This window comes from Macrotis lagotis, chromosome 8 (genome assembly GCF_037893015.1).
Source record: "Macrotis lagotis isolate mMagLag1 chromosome 8, bilby.v1.9.chrom.fasta, whole genome shotgun sequence".
NCBI classification, from domain to species: Eukaryota; Metazoa; Chordata; class Mammalia; order Peramelemorphia; family Peramelidae; genus Macrotis; species Macrotis lagotis.
Genome location: NC_133665.1, coordinates 42,727,418 through 42,745,350, shown reverse-complemented (window position 1 = coordinate 42,745,350; position 17,933 = coordinate 42,727,418). Strand labels below are relative to the sequence as shown.

Here is a 17,933-nt window from a genome sequence, read left to right as displayed (position 1 = left end):
TGAGTTCACATTCTAATCATGAAGATAACATACAACACAGGATATCTATAGTATAAATGGAAGATAATTTCAGAGCAGCAAGTAAATGTAGCTGGATGGTAGATGCATGGATGGCAGTGTAGTAGATTGGAAAGGTAGGAAGCATTTAGGTTGTAAAGGGTTTTAAAAGCCAAACAGGATTTTATATTTGATCTTGGAAGAAGTCAGAGAAAGGAAAGGGTGGAGGGGAATAAGAATTTCTTTAGTACCACATTATATCAGGCCCTATATTAAGTCTTACACAAATATTATCTCATAATAGGGAGCACTGGTGTTTTTTAAGCTTATTGAGATTGGTAGTGGAGGGGAGGATGAATTGGATTGGGGCAAGGAGAGGCAAGGAAACCAACTAACAGGCTATTTCAACATTTTATACCTATAAAGAATGTCAGACTTGATTGGAATCAGGACACTTGGATCTAAATCCTGCTTCAGATTCTTTTACCAGCTGTGACCACAAAAAGAAAACAATTTCTTAAAACCATATATAACATGCAGTTAATATTATTGCACAACATACTTTAGAATCAGATCCATATATTTAGATCTGGAAGGAATCTGAGCTCATCTAGTCCAGTGCTTTACAGGTGAGGAAACTGGGAACCAGTTTTCCAAGGTTATACAGTAAGTGGCAATCACGGGAGTTGAACCCAAGACCTTTATTTTTTTTTTATTAAAATGGTTTTTATTAAGATATCTTGGGGTGGCTAGGTGACGCAGTGGATAGAGCACCCGCCCTGGAGTCAGGAGGACCTGGGTTAAAATCCCACCTCAGTCACTTAATAATTACCTAGCTGTGTGGCCTTGGGCAAGCCACTTAACCCCATTGCCTTGCAAAAAAAACTAAAAAAAACCGATATCTTGACAAAATGGCACACCTCTCTCGTGGAGGAACGCAAGACTTTTGCTATCGAAATGTGTTTTTATGTTAACCCTTGGCTCAACAAAACTTCATTATTTGTTTTTTTTTCCCACCTCCTATTTTATTTTTTTTTGTACTTAAAGATTTTTATTTTAAGCTTCATTATTTCTGTACTATCTCCAGAAGACGGTATAAATCCATGACCAGGTTGACTCCATAACTTCATCTTTTCTCCTCATCAGCCAAACCCAACAATGCATTTTTTTTCTGGAAACTTTCCCCTCTGTTCTTTGTTGCTGGAGGGAGCTTTCCAGATCCTTCTGCGGAGCCTTTCCGGTCCGGACCATGTCTTCCGCCGGTCTGTGCCAAATGTTCCAACTTCAGCTTTTCTTTGACTTTGGGGCCCCCCCTTCACTAAAGCCTGTCCTAATGAATCCCCCCCCCCCCCAAACTTCATAGGAACCCTTGGGTCCCAAATCTGTCCATTCTGGGTTGGATCTCGTCTTCTTCCTCATCGGACATGGAGGAGGCCGGTCTTTGTGTCCCGCCGCATCCGGCGCCATCCTGGATAGTCCCGATCCGCATCTGGTCCTTGGACCCTTCCCCGCCCCCACCCCAATTCACCAGGCTGTCACTTGGAGCCCGTATGTCTGCATGAGACGATGAAGGCTCCCGGAGGGCAGGGATTGGACCCTTTAAATTTCCTTCCCTGGCACTACCACGATGCCCTCAACACGAGGAAGCGGGTTCATGTCCGCTTAAAATATTTATTCACGCATGCGAGCGAAATCACTCCGCAGCCCGGTGTAAAGCGCTCACGCCCTTCGACAGGACGGTCTCCTCCACGCTTTGGCGCGAAAGCCGGAGCGGGCCGAGTGGGCCGGGCCCGGGCTGGGGCGGAAGAAGCGGCCGGATCTGCGGCGCTCGGGATGCCGGGGGCGGAGCCACGTCCTCGGGGGCGGGGCCGGCGGCGCCCCGCCCCCTGCCCCGGCGCGCGCCTCGGCGTCACGTGGAAGTGCACCCTGCGTGGGGCGGGGGCGGGGACCGGATTTCCGGGCGGGGGAAGGCGACGCGGAGGCCGCGTGAGGCTCGGGCGATTTGAAAACACGCTCTGTGCTGGGCCAGAAGAAAAGGCGGCGCTGAGCGCGGCGAGCTCGCGGGGCCGGCGGCTCTCCTTGCCCGGTGCGGGCCCGGCACACCCCACGTCGAAGCCCCAGGTTAGAGGCCTGAGGCCGGGGCGGGGAGGATGCGGGGGAGAGCCCGAGCTCGCGGGCGGCCCGCCCGAGCCCGTGCACTGCCCCGCGCGCCGAGCGTGCGGGAGGCCCGAGGCCTGCGACCCGGGGGCGGCCTGTGTCGGAGCGGGCCGAGGGGGCCGGCCGGGGCGCGGCTGCGAGGAGCGGAGCCTGCCCGCGCCCGCACCCCGGGGCCGGGGGCCCGCCGGGCCGCGGAGCCTCCCCTCCCCCTCCCCGCCGCTCCCCGGGCCGGGGCCTAGGCTAGGCCGGGGAGCCCGCCCTGCTAACGGACGCGCCGGGGCCGCCCACTCGGGACCGGCCGCCTCTGTGTGCCCCCATGGAGCGGGATTGCGAGGCCCCGGGATTCAAAGCGCCCGGGGTGCTGGGGCGCAGGAAGCGCCTTTAAATGCCAGGAGACCGACCTCGGCCCGCGTCTGTGCCCCTGTTGTTGTGGCGCAGCCCCGGAACTGAGGAAGGGGCACTGAAGGCGCACGGAAAAGTTCTGAGGCCCTTGGTCTCGTGTGCCTGCTGTGTGCGAGGGGCTTGCTGTATTGCTGCAATGAGCTCCCAGGCCAGGGCATTCCTCGACTGTGCCAGGCAGACTCTGATCCAGGGGGGCTGCCGCTTGCGGTCTTTGAGTCAAGAGGGCAAGTGTGACCAGCCCAGGGCCACAAAGTTAGCACGTGGCGGAGGCAGAGTTGAATCCAGGTCTTCCTGGCTTTGAGGCTTGTGTTGCTTGTCACAAGTACTAGGAAACATTTGCACTTTTATTTCAACCCCTTCCCTCCTCCCCAAATAGTAAGTATTCCTTTATTTGTAGGGATGTAGGAATTAAAGGAATTAGGGAGGAAATAGAAATGGTATTTCAAGATAATTTAAAGCAAATCGGTCTTGGAACCTGTAATCCATAAGATTTGGGTTGGAATCATGCAAAGAATAAAGTCCTCATCACCTCTGCCTATAGTCATGGTTTCCTTAGTCTGTGTCCTTGATGGCTGTTTTCCTTAAATCTGACTCTTACTCCCTATCCAGAAACACCATTTACTTCCTCTTGTCTGGTCTAAAACATAAACTCCTATTGGCTTGCCTTTTAAAGTCATTGCATTTTACTCTTCTTTTGATAACTCTGTTTACTCTAAGCTCTGTCTAAGCTGACTTGTTCTTCCGTATACCAGATGACATCTATTCTGTGCCTTTGCACTGGATTGGGTCCTTCCTCATGCCTCCCTTGGTCTCCTCTTGTAGACTCCTTTCTTTCCTCAAAGCTTAACGCCTATTCTTATGCCCACATTTGTTCTTTCCCCTTTGCAAATACTTTATGGATGTTTTCTATTTCATTTTTGAAATTATTACATTCTAAAGCATGTACTCATTTTTTTCCCCTCCATAGAGAAAGGGGGGAAAAAAAGAAAACACCTTGTAGTAAACATAATCAAGCAAAACTAATTTCATAGTTTAATTTGATTTACTATGCAGTTCCACCCTGGAGTAGAATGTAAGCTCATTCATGATAGTGAGTTATATTTTGTCTTTCTCCAGTGACTATTAATGTGTGGCACCTAGTGGTTGATTAAATGCTATAACCTCTATGGAGAGAAGAGTTGGAATCCTGGATGTTCCTTTGAAGCTCTATGCCTTATGGTCAAAAGACAGCATAAAGTATTAGAATAATAAGAGCCAGCATTTATAAAATGTTCTTTACAAATATTTCATTTTTATCCTCTTGACTGTGCAAGTTTGGCCCTATTATGGTCCGGTTATTATTTGCATTTTACAGAGAACTGATGCCAACAACTTAGGTGACTTGCTTAAGGTCACACAGTAAGTTTCTGAGGTAAGATTTGAACTCAGGTCCAGTGCTCTATCCCAGTGTTTGGGAATTAGCTATATTTTGAAAATTTTATACTTTACATAACAAAAGCAGCCTAACTGAACTTGTGACTTGTGTTTTGTGCTTAAAAGTAACCCCACTTTTCAGTTTAATGTAATGATGGTCAGTCCTTCCAGTCATTTGTGCTCATGGGAGTGAAATATAAAATTTGATAGAAATATAAAAATGATGGATAATCTGACCAGGGCTTTCTAGCTGGGGGAAATCCTAGAGCTAGATAACATAACAGGCAAGATAATCTAGGATGAGTGGTGAATTCAGTCTTGTGTTTAGCATTTGATACATGTTCTTTTAGTGTGAAGTCTACAATAAACTTGTTTAGAAAGCAAACATCAGAAATCAGGACAGTAGTTTTTGCATGAACAATGGATTACCCTTGATGTAAATTTTGTAGGTATGGAATAAATGGTGCTTGTAATATCAACTGAAGAGATAAGTGATTGAGTTTTTTTAAAAAAATTTAAACTTATCTTACGCAATGGAATTAAGTGACTTGCCCAAGTGTCTTGAGGCTGGATTTGAACTCAGGTCCTCATGACTCCAGGGTGACGCTCTATCCACTAGGCCACCTAGCTGCCCCTAAGTGATTTTTTTTGTTTTTTTTTTTTTAGGTTTTTTGCAAGGCAAATGGAGTTAAGTAGCTTGCCCAAGGCCACACAAGCTAGGTAATTATTAAGTGTCTTAGACATGATTTGAACCCAGGTGCTCCTCTCCAGGGCCGGTGCTTTATCCACTGCACCACCTAGCTGCCCCGTGATTGAGTTTTAAAAGATAACAGCATTTAGAAATGGTACCATTTCAATTCAGGATTCTGTTTCCATAGTTATGATGATTGAGGGAGGAAAACATTCAATTATAACTTTTATAGGGACAGATAGGTAGCACAGTGGATAAAGTGCCAGACCTGGAGTCAGGAAAAACCTGAGTTCAAATCCAGCCTCAGACACTTTATAGCTGTGTGACCCTTGGGCAAATCAGTTAAACTTAGTTGCCTCAATTTCTTATTTTTGCTGGAGAAAGAAATGGGTAAACTACTCTAGTAGTTTAGCCAAGAAAATCTCAGCTGAAGTCCCAAAGAGTTGAACATGATTGAAAAAATAACGGGACAACTTCAGAAGAAAGCAAGGAAAGTAATGCACGTTAACTACATTCCTTTTGTTTTGTTGATCATTTAGTTTTCTCTATTCTTTAACAATGACTTTCATAACTATTACTTCTTTATTTTTATTACTGCCATTGTGGTCCAGATCTATCTATGACATCTAGGTTGTAATTTGTTGTTTTTTTAATATACTTTTTAGCATTCATTTTTTTTAATTTTTTATTTTTTTTAAAGATATTATTTGAGTTTTACAGTTTTCCCCCAATCTTGCTTCCCTCCCCCCACCCCACAGATAGCACTCTGTCAGTCTTTACTTTGTTTCCATGTTGTACCTCGATCCAAATTGGGTGTGATGAGAGAGAAATCATATCCTTAAAGAGAACAGAATTCTCAGAGGTAACCAGATCAAACCATAAGACATCTGGGTTTTTTTTTTTTTTTTTTTCCCGAATTAAAGGGAATAATCCTTGTACTTTGTTCATACTCCACAGCTCCTTATCTGGATACAGATGGTACTCTCCTTTGCAGACAGCCAAAAATTGTTCCCAATTGTTGCGCTGATGGAATGAGCAAGTCCTTCAAGGTTGAACATCACTCCCATGTTGCTGTTAGGGTGTACAGTGTTTTTCTGGTTCTGCTCATCTCACTCAGCATCAGTTCATGCAAATCCCTCCAGGTTTCCCTGAAATCCCATCCCTCCTGGTTTCTAATAGAACAATAGTGTTCCATGACATACATATACCACAGTTTGCTAAACCATTCCCCAATTGAAGGACATTTACTGGATTTCCAATTCTTTGCCACCACAAAAATTCTCTGAAGATGGATGCATTTTTCATCAAAGTCCCTTGGAATTATCTTAGGTCATTGTATTGATTAAAGTAACTTAAGTTTTTCACAGTTGATCATCATTTGTAAGATTGTTACTGTGAATAGTCCTCCTGATTCTGCTTATTTCATTTTTTATCAATTCATATAAGTCTTACCAGGGATCTTGGAAACCATCCAGATTGCCATTTCTTATAGCATAGTAGTATTCTGCCATTTCTTATAGCATAGTAGTATTCCATCACAATTATATACATCACACATCATGTTCACCTATTTCCCAATTGATGGGAGCTTCTCAATTTCCAATTCTTTGCCATCACAAAAAGAACTGCTATAAATATTTTTTGTACATATAGGTCTTTTCCTGTTTTTTTAATTGATTTCTTTCAATACAGACTTAATAGTCGACTTACTAAGTCAAAGAATATGCAGTTTTATAGCCTTCTGGGGCATAGTTCCAAAGCATTCTCCAGAATGGATGGACTATTTCTCAACTTGACTGTTAGGTGTGACTTGGAATCATTTTTTGCCTAGTTTCCCAGATTTAGTCTTGTCCTCCTCGTTCAGCTCTTCTTCCCCTGTCTGTAGTTTCTTAAATACTACTTATACTCTAGCTGTTTGTCTGCTCAAGAGCATGTTTTCACTTTTGTTTATTGTATAAAGTTTTAAGTTCAAACAGCATTTAGGGCTTTCCATAATTTGATCTCCCTCTACCTATCAGAACTTTTTTTTGCTCTCCTACAGCTTAAATTGCTTGTTTTGTTTAAATCTTTTACTTTTTTCAAATTCATGTCCTTATGACATTCTTGCCTGGGGTTTCCTGCTCTCTTCTTTTCCTAATCCCAATATTCTGAAATTTTTCTAGCTGAAGTGATCTTTGAGTTCCTTTGATTACATTTGTCTCCTATTTAATTGTATTCCATTATTCAATATAGCACTATCCTAGACCCATTGTAGGTGCTTAGTGAATGAATAATTAGGTATTCATTATGCATAAAATATACCTCTTAAAACAGTCAACTCTTCCAAAAAGCCAAGTTTAATTTCTTGAGTTGAAACTACTTCCAAGGTTTTCATAAATTTAATTTCTTTTTTATTCAGTTCAGAATTCAAACATTTAAGGCTTCTGACTTTAAAATTCTGTTTACAAAATTTGGTGTACTGTCTTTTTTTATACCTCAGTAATATCACTAATGAAAAAGGTGTGAAGCTGCTATTTTCTGTTGGTTGGGTTTAATTTTGTTAAGTGTGGGACTTTGTATCCTAGGGAAGAAAAGACTTGGGAGGTATTATTGTCTTCATATACTTGAAGACTTGTCATGGGTAAAGAGATTATATTTGCTGTATTTTGAGGGCAGAATTTGGACACAATAGAAGGAACTTGAAAGGAAGCAGATTTAACTTGATTGTAAAGGAAGAAATATTTGAAAGTTAGGAACTGTCCAACAATAAATTGAGTTATCCTCATCCAACCCTTCTGGAGAGCTATTTGGAACTATACCCAAAGGGCAACAAAAATGTGCATACCCTTTGGCCCAGCAATACCACTACTGGGTCTATACCCTGAAGAGATGAGGAAAAAGGGTAAAAACATTACTTGAACAAAAATATTTATAGCAGCCCTGTTTGTTGTGGCAAAGAATTGGAAATCAAGTAAATGTCCTTCAGTTGGGGAATGGCTTAGCAAACTGTGGTATATGTATGTCATGGAACACTATTGTTCTTATAGAAACCAGGAGGGATGGTATTTCAGGGAAGCCTGGAGGGATTTGCATGAACTGATGCTGAGTGAGATGAGCAGAACCAGAAAAACACTATACACCCTAACAGCATCATGGGGGTGATGTTCAACCTTGAAGGACTTGCTCATTCCATCAGTGCAACAATCGGGAGCAATATTGGGCTGTCTGCAAAGGAGAGTACCATCTGTATCCAGATAAGGAGCTGTGGAATTTGAACAAAGTGCAAGGACTATTCCCTTTAATTTAGGGGGAAAAAACCCAGATATCTTATTGTCTAATCTTGTTACCTCTGAGACTTCTCTTCTAAGGATATGATTTCTCTCTCATCACACCCAATTTGGATCAAGGCACAACATGGAAACAAAGTAAAGACTGACAGAGTGCTTTCTGTGGGGGGGGGGTCGGGGGAGGGAAGCAAGATTGGGGGGAAAATTGCAAAACTCAAATAATGTCTTTAATAAAAATAAATTTAAAAAATGATTGTTGAAAACTACTATTACATGTAGTTGGTAAAATAAATAAAAAGATATTTAATGAAAAAAATAAATTGAGTTATCTCTAGGACTAAAGAGTTGTCACAAGATCTTTAGCTAGTTGCTAAATGCTGGCTTGTCTGGATTTTTTTTTCAGGTGGTTGGATTAGAATAACCTCAGGTTTTTCCAATTTTGAGATTCTAAGATTCTGTTTCTGTAAGGACATGCTTTATGTTATCCTATCTGATTTGAACTCTACTGCCTTAAGTGCTAGAAGTGACTTAGCATGAAGAGTCCTGGCATTCTACCATTAGTAATTGATTTCTTTGGATCATAGACTTCAGTTGAGAGTAAATCTCTAATGAGACAGTGTTTGTAGATGGGCATCCAGGTGTGCTTTCACCTGTGTGTGCATACACGCCTATGTGAAAGAAAAGTAATGAGCAAGCAGGTTTGAGCCCAACCTAAGGAAATATTTTTTAACAAGAGGTGTCTGAAAATGGAATTTATTCGGAATTTAAGCAAAAGATGAGTTATTCAACTCTCAGTTTTGGAGAGAATTCTTATGTGCAGTTGGAATAGATCATTTGGGATTCTTCAATCAAGTGATAGTGATGTCATTTGAGATTTGGCAGAATTGGATAATTCTAAAATAATGAAACTTTTCCTCTGTGGATTCTAGTTGGCTCTGAAAGAATAACTTAAAGAGAAACTGCAAAAATAGCACCATCATTAGAATAAACACAGATTCATCTAAGTAATTCATATTGCTGTCTAGCTAAATCTTGTAAAATAGAATTTTTAAAAAATCCATCGTGCATAAGTGAAGTATGAGTATCAAAATATATTAATTTCAAAGTATTGCATAGTAATAATACATTGTATTTAATTTGTTTTCTTTTATTCTAAGACTTCATATTTTTAATTTGTTTGAAAAAAGGTAAATAACTAGATTCACATATATCAAATATTGGTGGGTAGTTATGAAGGGTGTTATTTCCAAGCTCTCTTATGGCTCAAGTATCAATGTAAAAACAATATATGTTGGATTTAGAGTTATGAGGCCTAGATTAGACTTCTGGTTGCCTACTTCTAGTTGAATCCTACTGTTCATTTTGGAAACATTTAAGCTTGCTAGTTTTTATTTTTCTTATCTATATAATTAAAGGGTTGAGTTAAGATGATCTTTCCATCTTTACTGCATTGTGATACCTAAGTAATTGCACCATTATGTTGCTGGAGATAATGAACCAAAGGAAGGACAAATTTTAGAGAGGACCTAACTAACTCTTTTAGGACTTGACATTACCTCAAAAACATTGGTAACATGTTATGGTGAATTCTTTATACCTCTTTAAGCACTCTGATCTTATCATTGCACATAGTCAGTGATATGAGTCCTGGGACTATAATAATGCATAGCCATTATATACAAAAGGTTTATCCTAAGATGTGTGTTAATCTTTATTGAAATTCTTTCTTTTTAACCTTTTTGTGTGTGTTTTACATTGTCCCAGAAGAAAGAACTATTTTCTTTTTTTTTTTTTTATTATTATCTTATAAACCCCTGGGCAGGTTAGGTGGCTCACTGAATAGAGCACCAGTCCTGGAATCAGGAGTAGAACCTCAGTTTCATTCTGTCCACAGATACTTAATCCTGTTTGCTCCCCTTACTCATCTGTAAAATGAATTGGAGAAGAAATTGGCAAACTGCTCCAAGTATCTTTGCCAAGAAAACCCCAAAATGGGGTTTTGAAGAATTGGACATTACTGAAACAACTGAAGAACTACAACACTAGATCTTAACCTTATTAATAGTCTGATTTTGAAGGGAAAGATTTGGGCCTGGTATTCTTTAATTCTTAAATCTCGTTTCTATAATATGCAATTTACTCCTTATCACAATTGTATAAATTTAAAGTTGACATTGGCTATTGTTGTTTTTTCTTAGAATGAAACCGAGAGGGGTAGCTAGGTGGCACAATGTGAGGACTGACCTAGGAATCAGGAGGACCTGAGTTCAAATTTGGCCTCAGGCACTTAATGATTGCCTAGCTGTGTGACCTTGGGCAAATCACAAAACCCCATTGCCTTTCAGAAAAAAAATAGAAACTGTGAGCCATTGTGTTTCTCTTGAGAAAATTAATTTTTCAATTGGTTGTTATCTTTTTTTTTTTTGCAAGGCAATGGGGTTAAGTGACTTGTCCACCGTCACACAAGTAGGTAATCATTAAGTGCCTGAGTTCAAATTTGAACTCAGATCCTCTTGATTCCAGGGCTGGTGCTCTATTCACTGCGCCACCTAGCTGTCCCATAAATCACTTTTAAATCAGTGTCAGTTGTTTAGCCTACTAATCTACCCAGTTTGACCAAATGTGAAAAATTCTTTATCATATTGGGAGTGAAGCAGTTTGAAGTTGTTAATTTTCAAAATGGATAATTCATTTATAGACAAACTACTGTTTGCTTTCCTTTTAAGGAGGCCTAACACAACTTCTCTTTAAAATTGGCTAAGTGTGTTTTGTTGTGAAATGCATAAGGATACAAAAGGAGAGAAGGAAATTAACCCTAATTTTGATTTTACTCCACAAATCAATCCTTCCCTGGGAAATCATCAGGTTTGAGTTGTGGGACCTCAATAATAGGTAGCCTGTTTACAAAACCGGATTTATGAACTTAATTCACATGCATGAATTAGAAATAACTTTTATATTATAGTTGTTTGTGTCATCCCATTATTTAAGATTGTGAACTCCCAATAGGGGGAAAAAGGTATTTTAATTAATAACTACCTCAGTACTTTAGTCTGTCTCCTACATCTAGTAATTAATGTTGATTTTTGAATTGTTGAATTAATGTTGAAATTTGAATATTTGGAGTTGGTGTTGGAGTGAAATTGTGCTGTACAGCTCTGTAAGCTAGTTATATTTGAGGGTGGATAAAAAGGGGAAGACTCATGGATCGAGGGGTATTTCTGCCATCCCCATTCACCTCCCTTCTTTTCTCTCGTCCCCTGGGTCTCCATCTTTGACTATAAAGACCATTTTGTGAATTTTAAAGAGTTTTCACTCAGTATTTGGTTAATGTGGCATAGCATTTGCGTTTGCCTTGTTAAATGTTAAAATCATAATATAAGCATCTGAACCATGCAGTTCTTTGGATTCATTATTCTGTTTTTGAAATAATCCTTCTAATTTTAGGATTCAAGGATGACTAAAAAAAGGAAACACCAAGATGATTTTCAAAAGGTGAAACTGAAAGTTGGAAGAAAGAAGCCTAAAGTGGAAAATGCCACAGATACAAACTTTAAAACAAAAACAATATGTCTTCCTATGCAACTGAAAGAGGATGAAACGCTCCCAACTAATAACAGAAAACTTAACATAAAGGTACACCTTGGTATTTTGGTAGTTAAAAGGTTTTACTTTTATCATCTAAACAGTTTTTTTTAAATGAAAAGAGTGTAATGTTAATTCTAGTATAACTAAAAGGGTTCACAAAATGTTTGGTTGTTGGTCAAATTAAAGCCTCTATTTTCTGGTTCAAGGGACCTGTCTTCTTTCTTTTGTACTCTGCCTTCTCTCTGCTGTTTCAGACAATCTTTAGTTCAGTGGTCTCTTACCTCTATACTCATAGAATTTAATGTCTATACTATTCCTTTGACAATAAATCATATATTACCTTATTTCATCTACAGCATTGCTGGCTTGTATTGTACTTTTTATTTGCCTAGCTTGTTTCTACATATATTTTGTAAGCTTCTTGAGGAAAAGGGACTTACTTATTTCATGTTCTTTTATGGCCCCTAGAATGACATGATAAATTGTTAGTATGGTGTCAGATTATGGAGTGTCATGATTTTAAGATCATAGGGGTTTGAATTTTACTCAAGCAGTAGGTATCTCTTGAAGATTTTTGAGCTGAGAAAAAAGTGAACATTATTGTCTTATATTCAAGACAGAATATGCTTGTATCATTTTGGAAAGAAGATAGAAGTAGAGATGGATTACAAGAGAGAAGACCCATTAGTAAATAACTGTTAACAGTTTTAAGAGTCCATTAAGTAATGAGAAAGTAACGAGGATCTCTTTGATGAAAACAGGAACAATCTACTTGACATTGGTAGAAAAGACAGTACTTATAGAGATGTGTTACAAAATCGTGGAAAGGATGTTGGATTTGGAGGTTTTGACTCCTGTCTTAGCTATTTGACTTCTTAACTGTTTGGTCATGGTCATTTTAAATCATTTCTTGGTATTTTAATTTCCTCATCTGTAAAATGGGATCACTGATTTTTGTACTGCCTTTCTCACAGTGTTACTGTGAGGAAAGCATTTTGCAAACTTTAAAAATATTTTTTTTATCAATCTGCATGCCTTTCTATCTAACTTCATACATCTGAAAAGTCAGAGAAAAGGAGGGATTATTAATGACCTTAACCTGTGACAGTTTGGGGAACAAGTGCCATAAAACAGAAATAGTGAAGTCAGAAGGGGAAACAGTCTTAAGAGGAAAGCCTGCATGGGATGTTCATAGAGCATCCAAATATAGAGAGGTTCCTTTAGTCATTCGGAGATTCAGACTGAATCTTGGAAGAGAAATCAAAAATACAGATTTGAATTATTTGGAACTTTGTTAGTGAATGAGATTGCTATGGAAGGAGATCCTAGGAAAAGAAGGAAAAAAGGGAAGCAGATGCAAGTATTTAGGGAGAACCCATATTATGGGAGCAGGAAGCTAGGATAGGGAAAAATTTAAAGATGTGGAATTAAGAATTGTATTTGGAACCAAGAGAGGAAAGAGTATCTAATATAGTGAGCATTAGTCAACTGTGTTAATTATGTAGAAAGGAATAAGATTAAAGATTGGGGGAAAAAAGCTTTTGATTTGTTGTTTAGTGGGTCATTAGAAAGGGAAGTTTCAATAGAGCAACATGGCTAAGGGTAGGAGCTACATTACAAGGAGTCTGGATGAGAGGATAGAAATGAGATCCTGTTCATTTAATGGTATATGTTGAAATTCTACTCAATTTATGTTATCATAAAGAGATTATTTTTTATTCATGTTTATATTATTTTTCTTTTGAATTGTACTAACAAATGAGACCCTCTAATCAAACTCTTAAAAGATTTAGAATAAAATTTAGAATAAAACTTTCATTTCTTTGTGATTTCCTTTATTCCTCATGTTCATATATTTGATTAAGTTTATCTTTAAAATTACTGTGACAATACTGAAAGTATTTTTCTTCTTAAGCTCAGAAATTGCGTAAGTAAAACGTATGGTTCCTCCTACACTCCCAGAACATAGACTTACTCCACTATACCACCTCTGAATATTTCTGGACAGCAAAGTCAGACAATTTTCTATAAACATCTATATCTGTTCTCATCAATTCCTTGCCTTTTTTAAAAAAATCTGTGAACTTAATTTCTTAGCATTCCTTAACCTAGTCAGGAATTAATATAGTGGAAGATGTACTGGTAGAGAATGGGTCTAGAAGTGTGATGCCATTGCAAGACTATAGTTGGCTTGCTTCTTGACCTTCTTTGTACATTTTATTGATTTTGATCATTTATTAACAATTAAGCATATAACAATATTTTAAAACAAAAACTACAACAAAATACAATATTTTTATGATGTGAGGCAATAGAAGTTTTCTTTCTCTTTTCAGGATGGCTAGAATGACAAGAAATTAGGAGATCAGTTCTGAATTTAGCTATAGCAAAAAAATAATAAGTTGAAAGTTTGAAGCATAGTTCATTTTGACATTTTTTGCCCTTAAAATTTAAATAATTAAAAATATTTTTACATGTTTTATTATACAGTTGTTAAATTCATTGGAGATGGTTTTTTATATATGTGCATGGGAAGTGCATTCATGTATAGAAACCAGAATTTTAAATAAATGTCAAAAACCTGTCTGAATATATAAATCAAAGTTGCAAGTTTTGGGGTAAAATTTTAAAAACTTGGAAAATAAAACAGCTTTTAAAAGCTTTGAAGACAATTTAAAAACTCTCTTGAATTAAAATTCATTAACTTCTTGATACTGAAGGCTTTTTCTTAATAAATCCCTAAATCATTGTAGACTGATCCTATTTCTTTTGTAAATTTATAGTTTTTATATATCGGCCTATAATTTGTGAGACTTGAATTTCTCAAATCCAAGAGACTTGCAGGAGCATTTATATTTTGTTATTAAGATTTAATTTTTGAAATTTAGGAGAAATATGACCGTAAGTTTGTTTTTTTGGGGGGGCAAAAATGTAATGAACTTCATGGAATATCCAGGTTTTGATAATGGAATTCTTTTAATTCAATTCTGCACGATCAAGATTTAAAATAGCCTCTCAAATAAATTAGTATGCAGCAAGAAGTTTTGGGTTCAGTAGAAAAAGGAGGGAGATAATTCATAATTTCCTTTTGCATTTTTTAGCCTTTAGCTTTTTTTTTTTGGTTGAAAGTGTGGTTTGGGCATTTTTGGCATGTTAATGTTTGAGAATGATTTCAGGGAAGTGAAAAAGAAACGAATCTTAATTGTTGGATAAAAGAACATTCAAGTACAGTTTGGCTCTTATTCATTTTGTCTTCACTTCAGGTGTCTTTCATTAGAATCAGTGAATGCTATTAAAAGACTAGAATCGTGTATGTCAATTTTAGGCAATTCAGTAATCATTACAAAGTATCTTTATGAACTATTTGGTGATCTATATATATTATTATGTCTGGTAATAAAGAGGATTTTAATATTGATACTGTAATGAGATTTTATCTGTGAAAAGATTTCCTAAGAATATTAGTAAGTTTGTTGATGGGAAATGTTAGACTTTATTTTTTTAGTAAAAAGAAAAAAAATACTCTGTTAATCCTAATCAAAAACTCACTTCTCAGCAATGGAGGCTGAATGTATTAGTGAGGTTTATAAATCCTTCAGGTCTTGGCATATGGGTCCACTTGGTTGGAAGAATCTGATGATGAACTTTAGGAACAAAAAAAGACAACACCCATGCTACTAGGAATTCCATATGCATCAACTGAAATGAACATGCCAATGACTGGTAGTATATGCAGATGTATGAAATACTGGTCCACAGCCAAATTTAATACTCCCAAGTACTTTTAAATACTATAATTTTAAGTTGTCTATTAATCCAGTTAAATACTTAATTGAATTACTGGTGAAACTGAACTGAGCTCCATTTTGGAGAGCCAAGGAAATTATAGCCATGAGGTTAATATTTTCACATATATTCATATAGATGTACATAATAGACACACATATAACTGTATTTATATTTATAGGACCTCCTGTCACAGATGCACCACTACAATGCTGGAGTTAAGCAAAGTGCTCTTCTTGGGCTCAAAGACCTTTTGTCTCAGTACCCGTTCACAATTGAGGCACACCTTTCAAACATATTAAGTGAAGTAACTGCAGTGTTTACAGACAAAGATCCTAATGTAAGAGCAGCAGCAGTCTGCCTTCTTCAGTTCTTGGCTCCAAAAATACGACCTGAACAAATAACTCCATTTTTTCCTTTAGTAAGTGCCCATCTCTCTAGTGCCATGACTCATATTACTGAAGGAATTCAGGAAGACTCTTTAAAAGTGTTGGATATTCTGCTGGAAGAGTACCCAGCTCTTGTTACTGGCCGCAGCAGTGTATTGCTAAAGAATTTTGTAGAACTTATTTCTCATCAGCAGCTTTCTAAAGGACTGAAAAATAGAGACAGATCCCAATCCTGGATATTGTCTGTTAATCCTAATCGGAGACTCACTTCTCAGCAGTGGAGGCTGAATGTATTAGTGAGGCTCAGTAAATTCCTTCAGGCCTTGACTTATGGATCAACTAGGTTGGGAGAATCTGGTGATCGACTTCAGGAACAAAAAGACAACCCTTATGCTACTAGGAATTCCATATATGTCAACTGGAAGGAACATGCCAATGACCAGCAGCACATCCAGGTTTACGAAAATGGGGGTTCACAGCCAAATATCCATTCACAGTTCAGGCTACGGTAAGAGAGATTTCAGTTATGTCCACACTAAGTTATCTTATGTTGACCTATAGTTAATTGATCCTTGATGACTGACAAAAGTCATGTCTTCTCTAGTTAATCATAATTTGATTTTTGTTGAAGGAGTAATTAAAAGTATGTTAGAGTAGTTTTTTTGCAGGAAAACCCTTTCTTGAAGTACTTTAAAAATTACTCAGTGGGCTCCATGTTTAAGTTATAGTACCTTGTTACCAGTATTTTGTATGACATTGGATGTAGACATCTAGCATGGCATTTCTTGTTATTTAATTGTTACTTACTATTTTCTAAACTTCTTTAAATTATCTAAGGGATTGAACATATAAAATCATTTTAATGTCTCCTTTTATTTTCTTTTCTGGTGTAGGTACTTAGTTGGAGGAGCAGGTGGTATGGATGAGAGCTTGTCATCAACTGAAAATTTGAAAGGATTCATTGAAATAATAATTCCATTACTAATTGAATGCTGGATTGAAGCTACACCTTCACAATTTGCTACTTCTCTTATAAATCCTTTAGGATCAGAATCTCATCAGCTTATGGAGCAAGTACTCAGTATTATTTCCCTATTATGGAAACTCTCTAAGCAACATGATGATACACATAAAATGGTAAGAAAAAAAGGAAGAAAATTGTTGGCACTCATTGTGGATATGAAGAAAATTTTTTCCTTAATTATTGTATACTGTTAATAAATTTTATTTGTGAGAATTCCATTTTCATATATAAAAACTTGATTAGAAATTATTTTGAAATGATGCATTTCTCAGTCTTATAAAATGTGATTTTCTTTTGATACCTGCTAAGTTACAGATGTGGAAGAGATAAAAAGTTCTTATAAATTTGTCAGAGTTCACTAAAAAAAAGTTTGGTTTATTTTTTGGTTTTCTTGTGTTGTTATTGTTCATAAATGATCCAGCTGGTTCATGATTTCTTTGCATAGAGACAAAGGTTTCTTATTAAATATAGGACCCTAGGTTGCACATTTGGGGTGGAATTGCCAAGAATTAGGCATAAATAGAATCAGGATATGGCTAAGGTTTCACGACTTGGGAGATATTCCTCAGGTATCAGGTATTTTAAATTTCATTCTGATTGGGATGTGTTCATTTCTTTTAAAATGTTTTATTTTAAAGAGTAAAAATTTTGATAAAATAGCTCTAGATTAATCTTTCTTTTCAAAAAAGGTGAGCTGTTGATAGGTTTGGCTAAGAGAAGTACTATAATGTTAATTTATTTTTGAAAGAAAATTTATTCTGAACTCAAGTCACCAAAAAAAAAGAGCATTTCCATACACACAATATCACACAAAAAAGTTTTCTTTGAAACTGTCTATCTCCATTTCATACTGCTTGTTTTAAAAAAATAACACATTATACATACATTTGTATGTATATATACTTAAATTCTAAATGTTGCTTTCAAAACTTTCCTATTCTATATTTCCTTCTGAGGGGAATTACTGTAATCTTTTTGCTATATTTAATTATTTATCAGTAGCAGTTTTAATTAGAAAGCTGATGGGAGGTATCATATTTTATTTTTTGTAAGAATTAAGTAGAAGATAGTTTACTGATTTAAGATAATTTAGTTGTAGAAAAAAACCTTTGTAGTTTTTGCTCTGCTTTTGTTGAATGGTATGGGAGAGAGCAATAAGAGCAGAATTGTAAACTGATATTTTTTTTTTTTTAAAGCTGAGGCACATAAAACTGGCAGCA

The 17,933-nt window shown here is 37.3% G+C and overlaps 1 protein-coding gene across 3 annotated transcripts in view; it reads left to right on the top strand.

Annotated features, from left to right (window-relative positions):
* Positions 1-1,953: 1,953 nt before the first annotated feature.
* Positions 1,954-17,933, top strand: part of TEX10 (testis expressed 10) — a 71,808-nt gene continuing 55,828 nt past the window's right edge. Inside the window, exons 1-4 of one of the 3 annotated variants that reach the window (XM_074196733.1) lie at positions 1,954-2,118; positions 11,374-11,562; positions 15,482-16,197; positions 16,583-16,826. In XM_074196733.1, the coding sequence (XP_074052834.1) occupies positions 11,383-11,562; positions 15,482-16,197; positions 16,583-16,826 (1,140 nt within the window). In that variant the 5' untranslated portion in view covers positions 1,954-2,118; positions 11,374-11,382. Of the gene's footprint in view, positions 2,119-2,316; positions 2,932-11,373; positions 11,563-15,481; positions 16,198-16,582; positions 16,827-17,933 lie in introns of those variants that run through there. The other 2 variants (XM_074196732.1, XM_074196731.1) reach the window with 2 other exon arrangements.